We start from the raw sequence: 14,466 nt of genomic DNA on the forward strand, positions 1-14,466 counted from the left end.
CACATCTCTGGAAATAATCAGATTTAGGACAGAGACTTGGTCCACCGTTTTGATAGCTATTCGTACTTCTGAATCACATTTCCCAGCATGCATCAGACTTAGGGAGGTAAAGTTTTTTTAAATGGACTACAACTCCCGGCATGCCGCGGCCTGGCGGAGCGGACTACACGACCCGACAAGCCAGGGCAAAGACTATCCGGAGGCGGGGCGGGGCGGGGCGGGGCTGGTCGGGTCTCTTGAGCCGGTTTGACGGAAGAAGCGGCGCGGCAGCGGTGGCTGCGGCGGCGGCGGCGCAGGAGGATGGAGGCGGTGGTGTTTGTCTTCTCTCTCCTCGACTGTTGCGCGCTCATCTTCCTTTCGGTGTACTTCGTATCCTTGCCTGAGACGGGCGGAGGCCGGCCTGGGGCCCTCCGTCCGAGGGACCGGGCTGGGGTTGGGCCCGTGTAGGGGCCAGGGCAGGGTCGAGGGAACGAGGGAGGTGGCCGGCGTCGGGCGCGGGTACCCTGGGTGCTGGCACTGCTGGAGGCGAGCTCGGTGGCCCAACTCCGCCCCTCACCTGGGGGTCCGAGCGGGCCTTACTCTCGAAGCGCCCGGGCCCGGCCTGCCCGCCGCTTCTGCTCCCCGCGACGCCCAGACCCGCTCTGCCATGCGCCAGCACTGGCACTTGGCTTTTCCTTATGGCCCTCGGGGGAGAGGGTCGCGGTTTACTTCTTTTTTGGCCCTCGAGAGAGAAGGATCACGGTTTGTCTTGCAGCTGCCCTGTGCCCGGGCCCTTCGCCTGATGTCCGGGGTCCGGAGAGCGAGGGCCCACGTCCCGGGGGCGGTCTCTCGTGGACGGTCCCGCGCTGAGCCAGGCGGAGACGATTTGGCGCCTCTTGTCATTCTTTGGGCAACTCCCCCGCTGCCTGCCCCTTTGTTCTCGCGGGTTTTAGAACTTGTAGGGAACCTTTCACATCCCCAAGTTGACTGATTTCAAAAGCGAGTGAAGTGTTTCTTTCACGATGCGGTTTTGTAGGGAGTGCTGGGAACGGTTTGTTTTAAAAAACCAGCTACAGCTGATTATTTCGTTGCCCTTGTTGGTTGCATATCTGTAAATTTCAGTATCTATACACGTGATTTAATTCTCCTCGTTTCTCAACTTTAAGTTTTCTCTGTCGGTGCGTGTTTAAAACTTCCGTATTTTGTATAGCCGTTCGCGCTATAGTATTCAAACTGTATTTTCCAGGCTAATAAATGGTCGTTGAACTCGAGAAAGCGTGTAGGGCTACCGCTTTGCTCTTGAGGAAGCTTCTAGTCTTAGTTGTCACCCAGTGATGTAATGCACAATCAAATTTTAAGTAATTAAATGTAAACTAAGAAAAAGCATGAGAAACTCTTCATTTTATTTTTTCCCCTTGGAAATTATATGCGTCTCTTTCTGGCAGAATTAAACTGTTTGCCAGAGCATTCTGGCATTAGGACGGTTGTACAGAGTATTTTTCAGTGTGGCTTTATAATTTATTATGGACTGGCAACCTGTCAAAGTGGGATGAGACAAAACTTGGAATCAAGACTCCTTGCTTAGCTAGTTATTTGCTATGCACATTGTTTCACCTCTCTAAGCCTCAGTTGTTGTTTTTTTTAATGGGAAATGTTTACTTTCTAGATAGATAGATGTGTGCACGGTAGAGGTGTGCTAGGCATCTAGCAGCACAATGCGTGCCCGATAGCCAATGCTTAGTAAATGTTGCTCTGCCTTCCCGGCTCACCTCTCACTGAACAGCAGTTTTTGCTTTAACTGATGGTTTCTGATGAGGAGAACCCTGACTTTTTATTAGGCTTGGGGAACTTGAAAGTGCAGCATCCCTTAGGAAGTTTTTGGTGATCTACCTCTCCCGTGGCATAAGAAACTGGAGCTTAAGTTCAGAGAAATGAAACTTGGATTTCTTTTTTTGCAGTTTGGAAAACTAGTCTTGATAATTTAAAATAACCTTGTCTAGGGAATTCCCTGGCAGTTCAGTGGTTAGAACTTAGTGCTCTCACTGCTGGGGACCTGGGTTCTAGCCCTGATCCTGCAAGCCAGGCAGCATAACCAAAAAAAAAAAAAGCCTTGGCTTACACAAATTTATGTATATAGAAACATATTAGGTGGAGTTTTAGACTTAAACATTAAGGTATATTCAGGATGTGTTTTGATGAAATTCAGCATATTGTATTTTTGAATAGTTGTACAAGCTTAATAGTAGAGCCGAGAGGTAGAAAATCACCAGAGCATACATTTTGTAGGAATGAGAGTTTTCCTGGACTTTGAACCTAGAAGAAAACATGCAGAGAAGGAAAGGGGTGGATATTCAAAATTAGACAGTCGAGAGCAAAGGTGCAGAGACAGATGTGTTCATGGCATTTCTGGGTGATGGAGGAATAGGCCATCTGGAGCAAAAGGTTGATTTTTGGTGGCAGCCGAAGGTCCGGTTTGGAAAGGCTGGATTAGATTCAGTTTGGGAGGGTTTGACTGTTAAGGAGAAAGGCTTTCACTTTTATCCTCTAGGCAATAGTGAGCCATTGACAATTTTTTGACGTAAACAAAGTGGTGTGTTATGAAGATAAGTCTGCAGAGTAGGTTGGAAACAGGAAAGACTGAAAGTAAGAAACCACTGGAGAACAGGTTCATTTGGATCTGAGTGGGGTGCTAATTGTGGGCTAATTGTGGGCAGGTGAAAGGAGGGATTAATGTGAGTGGCATTATAAAGAAATGATTGACAGAACCTGGTAACAGTTGATTCTGAGATAATGAAACAATCCAGAAACAGCTTTCCATATTTTGAGCCTGGACAAATAATGCTTACGTCATTGAGAGAAATAAAACAAATTGGAGGTGGAACAGTTTGGGGAGAAAGTGATGATTTTGATTTTAGCTGTGTTGAGGTAATAGGGGGGACTATCCATATGGAAATGTGTAGAATTTACTTGAGAGCATTTCTTTTTACCTATTTTATTGGACACTTTCAAACATAAAAGTCGTGTAATAGATCCCATGTTTCTGTTATTTCAGTGATTTTTCAACATTTTGCGATTTCTTTCTCATTTTTCTCCCAACTGTTGTGAGGAGGCTGTGGGAGCATTTTAAAGTAAATACACATTCAGTGGAAGACTTTTCCTTTTTTGTCTTTCTGTCCCTCAGATTTTTATTTGTATGTCTATATTTTGTGTTAAGACCCATTTTTTCTGTAAGTCCAGTGTAATATATGTTTACTGTGGAAAGTTTGGTGATAGGGAAAAGTACTGGGAAAACAAACTATCTGTAATTCAACTTTCAAAGCATAAACACTGCTGACTTACGACCATGCTGAATTTATAGTTTTGTGTCCTATTTTTTTCATATCTTAGTTTTCAGATATTTAATGGATATATCATAAATAAACACTTTTTTACTGTTGGGAATTAAGGTTTATAACATTTAAACTGTTTATATGGGTCATATTTTCCATTTCTCGTAGCCACTGTTCGACACTTGAGGAATCCTGGTGGAATGTTCTGATATGGATCACATTAGAATTGCACATAATAAGAGGATTATTTTGTGAAAAATAACTTGTTGAAAGAACATAAATGAGAAAATTTAGGTGTCTAATAAATGAGCTTTAAGGAAAGAGCTTAATCTTTTCAAGTCAAATCCAAATCTGCCTTGCAACTGGGGTTGCTTTCTGAAACTTACAAAGTTATTATAAAAGAAACCTAATAATTCCTTATCTTGATCGTCAGATAATTACATTGTCTGATTTAGAATGTGATTACATTAATGCTAGATCATGTTGCTCAAAATTAAACAAGGTAAGACATGTCTTTCCTCGTTTTTTGACCTTGAAGACAGTTCTCCATTTTCTGTGCTAGAGATTATTATATATAGTCAGCATGTGTGTCTTTGGTATACACCGAGGTGTTGGTGGAGCTCCTGTGCTTTGGAATATTTTTAGATCATGAAAGCATACTTAACTTAACTTGAAATTTTGTTTCTTGACTCTTTTTCCTTGTCCCTTTGTCCATTACTCAGACTAGTAAAGGTTCATTATCAGGTAATTGTTTTTGCCTTCTGTGTGGAAACCCTCTCCTTCCTACTCATGGGAAAGAGCTCAGTCTATCTTTTTTTAAATGAAAGATGACCTTTTTGTGGCTGGATGAGAAATTGAATTAGTTGATTTGTTTTCAGACCTTTTTATCTTTAGTATATAATCAAAATTTTATATTGGCAATAAAACTTTGAATTTTCCAGCTTCTCTAAGTATGAGGAAACCAGTTGGTCCTGATTCATTTTATGAGATGAGTAGGCAAAAGTTTTTTGGGTATAAAAGTTCATGTAAAGGGGATTTCCCTGGCGGTCCAGTGGTTAAAACTGTGCTGTGCAGTGCGGCCAAAGAAAAACTTCATAAAATATTTATATATTCAATAAAATACTTTTATTGTATATAAAAATACAGTGCTGAAAAAAAATACAATACTGAGAAACACGTTTTGGCTTGACCTAAAAATTCTCTTGGGTCTTTTCACATCTTCAGCCTACTTAGTTTCTCTGACCCATGAGGGAAATAGAGTTATACTTGAAAAGTTACAATTTCTGGCAAACTATATTCCTCCTCTCCTGTCCTTCCCTTCCTTCTTTCCTTCCAATTTTCCAGAATATGGTTTAATACAATGATAGATTTAAATAAAAGATTGTTTATCTGGTATGCTTTCAGAGTTCTTGTTTTTCCTCAAGATATAATTGAAATATAACATTCATTAGTTTCAGTCCTCCTCATCTTTATTTTTAATTTTTTTAGAATTTAAATTTAAATTAATTAATTAAAAAAAAGTAAAGTCCTCCTGTGTGCCAGGCAGGGTCTTCCCCCTTTTTAAAAAATTGAAGTATGGTTGAATAGGCCTTCTCATCTTTAGAAGAATAATTTTTTACTGAGAGATAAATCCATCTCATATATGTATATGTGTATGTGTGTTTCATATTTCTTGCTTACTCAGTATTTTCAGTGGATATTTTGTGGGCTTTCTTTTACAAAAATAAAAATTTAAATACAAAGAAAAGATTACCTGTGTTCTTCTATTGAGACAGTAAGTCCTTCAATTTGAAGTAGTTTTTTTTTTTTAATGTTTGTTTTTGTGAAAGTTATACTTGCACACAACTAAAGTTAGAGTATTAGAAAGCTCACAGTGAAAACAGCAGACCCTTCCTGACCCTTTAAAATCATATCTGTTTTGCCTTTGAGGGGCAACTGATTTCAACACTTGAACTGTTAATTTTTTTCTGATATTTACATTCATATTTCTCTATGTGCATACAATGCTATTTCTTTCTTTCTTTTTTTTTTTTACTCTACTGCATGGGTTGCAGAATCTCACTTCCCCTACCAGGAACTGAACCCAGGCAGTGAAAGCCCAGAATCCTAACCACTAGGCTGCCAGGGAACTCCCACTACTTCTTGATTTATCAATTTTACACATTATCTATCAACTTCTGAGTCAATATGGTAGATTTTGTTCTTAGGTACCAACTTCTAAACATCACTCCTGTTTTTCTGTTTTTGTTTGCAGGTAAGTTCATATTTAATGTTTATATCATGATGTACTATTATGTTTTTTATTGCTGAGCCTTATGGCAGACAGTGATCGTATTTTTCTTTCTAATTTTTTTTTTTTTGGATAGCTTGTCTTTTCAGATAACATCTTTAAAGTCTTTCAGTACTATTTTCTACATGGCTCAAACATAAAATAACCTATCAGTTGTTTTTTTCCAGGTGACATTTCTCCTCAAGACCTCCATCCTCTTGCTATAGTCTGGAGCAGTTGCTCTTAGACCTTTTCACAGCTTCCATCTTGGGACTCCTGGTTGGATCTCCCGATTCTTGGAAATCATGTCTTCTTTTCTCTTGGCTTACTACCTCATTTTGCTGGAGTAGCTTCTTGAGATTCGGTACATGGGAATTAAATTTTTTGAGACCTTGCATGTTTGAAAATGTCTAATCGTTTCCCTTGCTTGACAGTTTCTCTGAGTATAGAATTCTAGGTTAGAAAAGACTTCTTTTTTTTCAGAGTTTGCTTGATCAATGTCTTTTAACTTCCAGTGTTGATGAAGTTGGGAAATCTGGTGCATTTTGATTTCTTGTCCTTTGGATGGCATCTTTCTCTCCCCTTTCCCCCCACCCCCACCTCCATCCTTTCCAGAAGCTTTAGAATCTTTTCTTTACCCTTGTTGTTTTTTATTTATTTATTTATGGTAATCCTCAGTGTTTGGGAATTTTGCAGGCTTCTGAGAGGTTCCTTCAGTCTGGTAAATTTTCTTCTTTCTCTGATAATGTTGTCCCTCTCTATTTTCTCTCTTTTCTTTCAGCAACTTGGATTTGCTGGATGTTTTTCTGCTGGGTTGATCTGCCAATTCTTTTTTCTTATTCTTGTCCCTGTAGTTTTTTTTCTACCTTCTTGTAAGATTTGCTGTTTTATCTTCTGAATTTTCTAGTATGTATACAGTTTATGTTGAACTTTTAATTTCTAAGAGCTTTTTGTTCTCTTGGTTCATACTTGACTCTTTATCTCTCTGGGATATTGATTATAGTAGTTTTTGAAATTTCCTTCTACTTCCTACATTATATCTGTTTTTTCCAAGTTCCTTTCTCTTTCTTTTTCCCCCTTATTTCATACTGAGGGCTTTCCTCAGTTTCTGATATGTGGCTTTCTGGTCATACTTTATCATAAAATGCTAAAATACTCATTGGAAGCTCATTGGGTGGTCCAGGCTATTGACTGATAGGTGGACTTCACTGAGGGTGATTGGTTTCTGCCTTTTTTGGGGGTACCTGAAATGGCAGTTTTTTTAGGTGTTTTCTATTGTGCCATTAAGGCACTCCAGAGAAGGATCCTCCAAACTCTTGCCTGGGTGATAACAAACCTTGAGCTAGCATTCTGAGAACAAGTTAGGGGAAGAACACATTGTTAATGAGGGAAGAGAACACAGGACTTGGCTGAAAGTCAGTAAACCAATATACCAGTATAATAAGGTCAAGTGTCACTTCCTGAAACTTTTGTTTTAGGTTTGTGTTTATATAAAACAAAGTGCAGCCCATAGTAAGAAGTTCAGTTTGAAAGCTACTGCTGCGTGGGTCTGATAACATGGAGGGGAGGAATAGTACCATCAGCTAACATTTATTGAGTGCTTGCTTTGCATGTGGCTTATGTATGTTATTTGGTCTAATTCTCAATAACAACCTCTTGAGGTGTAAGTATTATTATCTCCATTTTACAGATGAGGAAATCATGATTTAGAGAGGGTAGGTAGCTTCTTAAGGTTGCACAGCTAATAGGATAGAGCATGGGTTTTGCTCCAAGTTTATTTGACTTTGCAGGTTACACATACTGTGTGTATGTGTTAGTAGCTCAGTCTTGTTCCACTCTTTGAGACCCATGGACTGTAGTTCTCCAGGCTCTTCTGTCCATGGAATTCTCCAGGTAAGAACACTGGAGTTGGTTGCCATTATAGCATTATGTTAAATTGGTTACACTTTAAAAATAATTTACATTTTAAATTTCCTTGTTGATTGCAAATTAGGTTTAAGGCCCAGAAAATCCCTTCTTGTTTATTTAAAAAAAAAAAAAAAGTAGCCACAAAATACTATCTGAGGGAATAAATTCCCTGGTGGTCCAGTGGTTAGGACTCTGCACTTTTCACTGCGAAGGTGAGAGTTTAATCCCTGGTTGTACAACTAAGATTCCACAACCCTCCCAGCAGTGGGCCCCCAACCCCCACCCCCAAATGCATCTGAAATCTAAATGCCTGAGACCTGGGGCCAGTGAGCCTGAGCCTCTGTTACATCAGTGCCTGCCACTGTGTAGCTGTGTGACCTTGGGCAAGTTACCTCATCTCTCTTGAGCTTTATTTTCCTCCTTTCTGCAAGTTGGGAGTGCCAGTTTCTGGCTGCATAAATACTAGGTGTTAACTTCCATGAAAAGAAAAGTCTTTAAAAAAAAAACAAAAGAAGAAAGATTTTCTACTCATAGGAGGGGAAGACTATTGGTGAATTGACAGCCTGCCACAGTAGCTCTTCATACATGAGAACTAGAATATTACACAATAAAGAGCATGGATAAGGGCATTGGGTGCTATAGAAGCAATAGTCTGGGATTCTTTTATCCTGGTCCTTTATCATATTTGTTCAACTTTGAACTGATATTGTAAGCTGTTAAAGTACTTTTTTTTTTTTTGGTAAATGTGAGATCATTTTCCCCAGGGTTCTGGAGCTTGGAAATGTATAGATAGATACTCTGACTTGAAAGGCAGCATGAATGTGGATATAAACCATCCCAAATTAGAGATTTTAGCACAGATATTGGAAAAGAGAGTAAATAATATTCTGTTTTTTCTCTAGTTGTCATTCATACCTGCTTAGTGAATGAATCTGAACCTATGCTTAGGATAAAATGTAATTAAAGTTTAAGTGCATTATTTTTAAGCTGTGTCCTGATATATTTGCAAGAGGTAAGCAGTGATAGCAGTATGCAAATCTGGGACATCTGAGTCTAAAAATAATCTTGAAATACTAGCTTGGAAGATGTACTCCTTTGATTTAGCTTCAAGTAACATGTACATTCGGAGAAGGCAATGGCACCCCACTCCAGTACTCTTGCCTGGAAAATCCCATGGACGGAGGAGCCTGGTAGGCTGCAGTCCATGGGGTCACTAAGAGTCCGACACGACTGAGCGACTTCACTTTCTCTTTTCACTTTCATGCATTGGAGAAGGAAATGGCAACCCACTCCAGTACTCTTGCCTGGAGAATCTCAGGGACGGGGGAGCCTGGTGGGCTGCCGTCTATGGGGTCGCACAGAGTCGGACACGACTGAAGCGCCTTAGCAGCAGCAGCAGCAACATGTACATTTAGGAAGAACACAGCATGAGATGTGATAACTATGTTCTTCCCTTGCAGTGGGTGATTCCAGAATTGGTTGGCCATACTCTTGTCACTGTACTAATGCTCATCTCATTGCACTGGTTCATCTTCCTTCTCAACTTGCCTGTTGCTGCCTGGAATATATATCGGTGAGTACGTTCTGTTTATTGTTTTGTTTAGAGAAAAAAATTTAAGATTTGACAGCTTTCTTTTCTCCAATAAAACATATGCTACTCATAAATGAGAGCAGAACACGTCATTAAATCAGCATACATTTTTATTCACTTTGGTATATTGGGCAAGTAGCAATTTGCATGGCTCAGTCTTGTAGTAAAAACACAAATTTACATGTGTAAGTTAAAAAAATATTTAATGTTGCAATGTCTAAAGACTTGTGAGTTGTTTTTTCCTTATCTACCTTTTTTCTTTATGAATAATGAAAAACCTGAGAATATAAGGTCTTTATTATTTATATCTGCAGTTTTTAATTATAGTGTACATGAAATGCTCTGAAGAAAATTTCATTTTAAATCTTGCATGCTAAATAATGTAAAAATGTTATCCAGATATTCATTTGGGCTACTAGGATTTGAGGGAGAATTTAAGATTTGTGGACCTCAGAGAGCCATTTGCATTTCTCAGAAGCCATAATTGAGAAACCTAATGGTGAGAAACCCAAGGTTGGACTAGAAAAGGCTTGGACATGAGAGAAGGAAGAGGTCATGAACGGTACTAGGTTAGGACATGCATGTTGTGCAGATGGTACAGTGTGAATGCTGAAGCTCAGATGCTTAAACTCACTGATGCTCTCAAAATTACCCAGTTTTCTTACTTGTAAAAGGAATCATTGAGGAAGATTATCATTTGTAATACTGTGTACATAGCAGTATTCCATAAATATGAAGTGTTATATGTTATCAGGAGCCCCATAGACTACACAGTATGTTAAATGCAGTGTCTTCAAGATGTTTTGAGTCTGGGTCTGTGGGAACACTGAATTGAATTGGTCTGGTTTGGGGACTAGGTGTATGCTTTCCATGGCCTTTATCTTCTGTACCGACTTTGTAGCCCTATTCTCCTCCCCCCACTGTGGTCATACCTCCATCACTATAAAAAGTACAGTTCTTATTTGTCAAAACAGTATTTAATTTAATATTTAGATGTAAATTAAATCTAAATAAAATTTATATTTTAATTAAATCTAATCTTTTTTTGAGTCATGTAATGTTAGGTACTGCGTTTGTGTCTGAACTATCCATTTATAGTCTTCACTGAAGAAGAGTTTTATTTTACCATAGTAGCATTTATTCTAAATAATTATGTCTTCTTGAAATTGGTCTTTTATGGTAAGTATTGTTTATTTACCTTGCAGATTGAGACACATCTATTGATCAGCAGGAGCATCAAATATGAGTGTTCTATTCTGGGTTTCCCAGGTTGCATTAGTGGTAAAGAATCTGCCTGTGCAGGAGATGTAAGAGATGTGGGTTCTATCCCTGGGTCAGAAAGATTCCCTGGAATAGGAAATGGCCACCCACTGTAGTATTCTTACCTGGAGAATCCCATGGATAGAGGAGCCTGGTGGGCTAGTCCATAGGGTCACAAAGAGTTGGTCATGACTGAAGTGGCTTAGCATACATTCTGGATGTAGAATCTCTCTTTAGTGTCATCTGTGAAATGGGAATAATGTTTGACACTACTCTTCTTATAAACACGTTGTGAAGGTGAAGGGAATTGCATTAATTAATTTAGAACTTTGTAGATGAAGAAGTTGCTAAGAACTTGATCAAGTTGGTTTGGTCTTTGCAGCTCCTTTCACTTGTCTCATGGAAGATGGCTATAGATATTACTGATTCAGTAGTTTTCTACAAAAAGTGAGTAAAAGGGTCTTAGTACATAAAATATCCTTCTCTAGAATATTAGTGGATTTGTTTCAGAGAGCAGAAATTATACCAAAAATTAATAGTATTGTATCTTTCAAAGGAAAACTTAAGTCATGACCTGTGATATCATTATAATACCCTGTCAGTATATGGTCTGAATATGACTGATTCATTTTTAAAGTTTGATTATTACTGGTTACTTATTTTTCAGTGTATATGCTGATGGTTTGATTTTCTTTCTAATGTATGTACGTCCTTTAATTTATCAGGTACATTATGGTGCCAAGTGGTAACATGGGAGTATTTGATCCAACAGAAATACACAACCGAGGGCAGCTGAAGTCACACATGAAAGAAGCCATGATCAAACTTGGCTTCCACCTGCTCTGTTTCTTCATGTATCTCTACAGGTGAGTTTACAGTCCTCTTGGCATTTCCCCGCATGCCATGCCTGCTTTTGATGGGTGAGATATTACTATTCTGTGAGATTTTATTTGGACATTGCAAAACTTTTGGGAGTTATGTGAGTTTCTTGTGACTTAGGTAGATTTTTTTTATATGTCATGTCATTCAATCAGCATTCTGTCTGACCTGCAGTAGAGTTACTCCATGTTATTAGTTACTCCTTAGCTGTGGAGGCTGTCCACAGGCTTAAAACTGTCTTTGCTCTTCTTTCCCTGCCCTAGTGTCCAGTTATGAGGTCTTACTGCCTGTTTTAAGCATTTCTAAATGTACTCCCAGAGACTTTCCCACTCATGGGTCTTCTGGGAGTCAGACCACTGACAGCAGTTCTCAACAACTTTTATCCATACTGGGCTGATCTTTCTTGGTGTTCGGGAATTTAGATGTGATGGCCTTCTCTCCAAGATGCAAGTGGTCTGTTCTGGTAAGATAGCATCAGTCTTCCAGTTAGATTGGAAGTAAGAATTAATATGAAGGATTAGCTGTCAGACACTGCAAGCCTTATGCTATCCTGTTTTAAAATTAAATTTATTACCTAAAGTTTTAGAGATAATATGCCACTTCTTTCCTTACCCATTATAGATCCATAGGATAGACCAAAGAATAGAAAAAAAAATTGTCATGCGTGTGTATGATTTGGTTAAGCCTTTAAGAGGCTAGAAGTCAAGGCTTAACTTTTGTATCCAAGCATAATTATATCATATTTGTTTTCCTGAGGTAAATTTTAATTTTCACATGGGCATAAGACTAGTGGGAAAAAACTTGTACTGAATTAAACTCCTGTCACTCAAAAGAGTCCTAATAATTAGAAATTGTACATAGATAAGAATTTCTAAAAATTGCTATTTTCTGAAATAGCTTAGAAGTCAGAGCCATTTTAGCCTCTGCCTGAAAAAGCAGGCTTCCTAAAATTCTTTTGCTGTGCTGATTCCACCCACTAGCATAAATTAGGTTGAAATTAGAGTTCAGATGGTTTCCTTTTTACTATTTTATTTGCTTTCCTATATTTTAAAAAACAGGACCAAAAAAGCACAGTAGTATCAGTTTCTGGTTCTCATACTCTAACTTATTGCTCATGTGTTTAATTTTTAATCCTAGCATTAAAGATGCAAAGATCCTAGCATAAAGCATAAAGAGCAAAGAAGTTTAATACTAAGAATACAATGATACATCTATTCTCATTTTTATTACTTTTAAAGTCAAACCATATGAAGGTATCATTACCATCATATATGTTCCCTTCTGTTTGTCAGAGGCAAAAAGCAAGGTGGTTATCCTTTCTTCATCCTCCTCTCCCCTCCAGGTTTTATGTTTTTGGAGAGTAAACTAGAGTGGATGCCTCCTGAGTCTTGATAACATGAGCTTCTGGAGACATCTAGGGGCACAGCCAGTGTAGTTACACTTCCGGGTGTAAACAGGATTAGGGAACAGTATCTTGCTTAGTAGAAAAGTCTTAGGATTTTAAAATTGACAAGACTTTCTTAGTTCTTAGCTATTGAATTTAAAGAGATGGGAAGATGTACTGAAGACTGGGGATTGGAAGAATCAGAAAGCAGTTGAGGGCAGGTTTAAGGAAGGGTCCTTTACAATGAAATAAAAGATAGGCAACCTATAAAACTGGTTTGACTGAGGAGCTGCATTCTTCAGTGAATGCGTCCTTTTTCTTTCTTTCCCCTTCCTTTCCCCTTCCCTTCTTATCATTTTTAGCCATGGTGCTATTGCCTTATTCCTTGGCATTTCCCTGTAGCCCAGGGATTCAGGATGGAAGAGTAATTTTCTCTTAGCTTTTGGTTGTTGTCTTTAAAAAGTGTGTATAATTCTGAATCACCAATTTCTAATGTAGGGATTTATGCTGCTCCTTCTGGATCACCTGCCACCACTTGCATGGTGCGTTGCACCAGGACACCTTGTGGACACTTGGGGTTTGTTAGATAGAATTAAAGGGAAAAAATGCCCATCTTCTATAGAGATTGGTGGAATCTATGCCTTTGGAGTTTGTTGGGTACTAATCTGGTGGAAGCTACTACTTCCTCATGGTGTGACCCAGGGCAAGTTCTTACCCTCTCTGTGCCTCAGTTTCTTCATCTGAAAATGAGATAATAATAGTATCTGCCTCATGGGATTATGATACAGATTAAATGAGATAATGCATATAAAGCACTTTGGTTTTTGCTGATCTCTAGTAAACTCTAAAAAACACATTAAAAAATATTAGTTATTACCATTAATTTGTGCTATGCAGTGCTTACTCTTAGTTTTGTTAAATTTGGACAACTAATCACTTTTAGCAGTAGTAATGTAAGGGTATTTCTGTGTTTTTTAGTCATTTGATCTCAGAGCAAGGCTGATTCCTGTTAAAAATGATAGTCTTGTTACTCTTGTTAAATGTGATGGTTTTAATGGAGTATTTATTGAGTGATCACCACATGTCAGACACTGCATTTGATACAAAGGAGCAGCACAGAATCCCTGTGTCGGAGTTGGGACCCTGCTGATGGCAGTATGTGGGTGTCACCTGGAAAATGAAAGTGGACAGGAGCTGAGGCATGCAGAGGCGATAGAGCTCTGGAAGGAGGCCTGGCCACTGCTGGGGGCTGAGAGGCCGGCTTCTCAGAGGAGGTGCCAAAGCTGGGGGTCATGAAGCCTGAGAGTAATGTAGGGTGTGAGAGAAGGGGTTCCAGGAGTAGGAACAACATGTGCAGAGACCTCCATAGAGAATTGAAGTTTGTTCCCTGGATATAGCCTGTTTTTCCTCAACTATAGTCCAATGTTGGTTTTAGGTTATACTCCCCACCCTCGCCTCTACCCCAGGTTTCTTTCTTTCCTTCCTTCTTTCTTGAAACATAAGAGCCTCTTGGTGCCCCCAAATAGATCTTCTTCCCTTTAGGTATTGCTTTTTGCCCAAATGAGTGTCACCTGGTGAGCCTTAGGGCTGCAGGTCTGTACAGAACAGACTCTGTAGGAACATTCCTAAGGAAACGTTAGTAACATGACTTTCTTCTCTCCACAGTATGATTTTAGCTTTGATAAATGACTGAAGCTGGAGCAGCCGTGGTTGAAGTCAGCCTACACTACAGTGCACAGTTGAGGAGCCAGAGACTACTTAAATCATCCTTAGAACCGTGACCATAGCAGTATATTTTTTCCTCTTTGAACAAAAAATATTTTTGCTGTATTTTTACCACATAAAGTATTTAAAAAACATGAATTGA

The 14,466-nt window shown here is 39.1% G+C and overlaps 1 protein-coding gene across 3 annotated transcripts; it reads left to right on the forward strand.

The window, feature by feature from the left end:
* The first annotated feature begins 215 nt into the window (after positions 1-215).
* On the forward strand, positions 216-14,462 carry CNIH4 (cornichon family AMPA receptor auxiliary protein 4). 3 transcript variants are annotated; one of them, XR_003514887.1, is made up of 6 exons: positions 231-369; positions 3,742-3,810; positions 5,766-5,941; positions 8,946-9,058; positions 11,062-11,202; positions 14,265-14,462. XR_003514887.1 is itself a non-coding variant. In XM_027564542.1 (5 exons), exons 1-5 carry the CDS (start codon positions 301-303, stop codon positions 14,290-14,292), a joined length of 420 nt encoding a protein of 139 aa, XP_027420343.1. In that variant the 5' UTR covers positions 216-300; the 3' UTR covers positions 14,293-14,462. The 3 variants fall into 3 exon arrangements, 2 of the variants coding, with proteins under 2 accessions (XP_027420343.1, XP_027420344.1); XM_027564542.1 differs by lacking the exon at positions 5,766-5,941 and having other exon boundaries at positions 216-369; XM_027564543.1 differs by lacking the exon at positions 231-369.
* Positions 14,463-14,466: the final 4 nt, after the last annotated feature.

Source organism: Bos indicus x Bos taurus, chromosome 16 (assembly GCF_003369695.1).
Source record: "Bos indicus x Bos taurus breed Angus x Brahman F1 hybrid chromosome 16, Bos_hybrid_MaternalHap_v2.0, whole genome shotgun sequence".
Classification (NCBI taxonomy): Eukaryota; Metazoa; Chordata; class Mammalia; order Artiodactyla; family Bovidae; genus Bos; species Bos indicus x Bos taurus.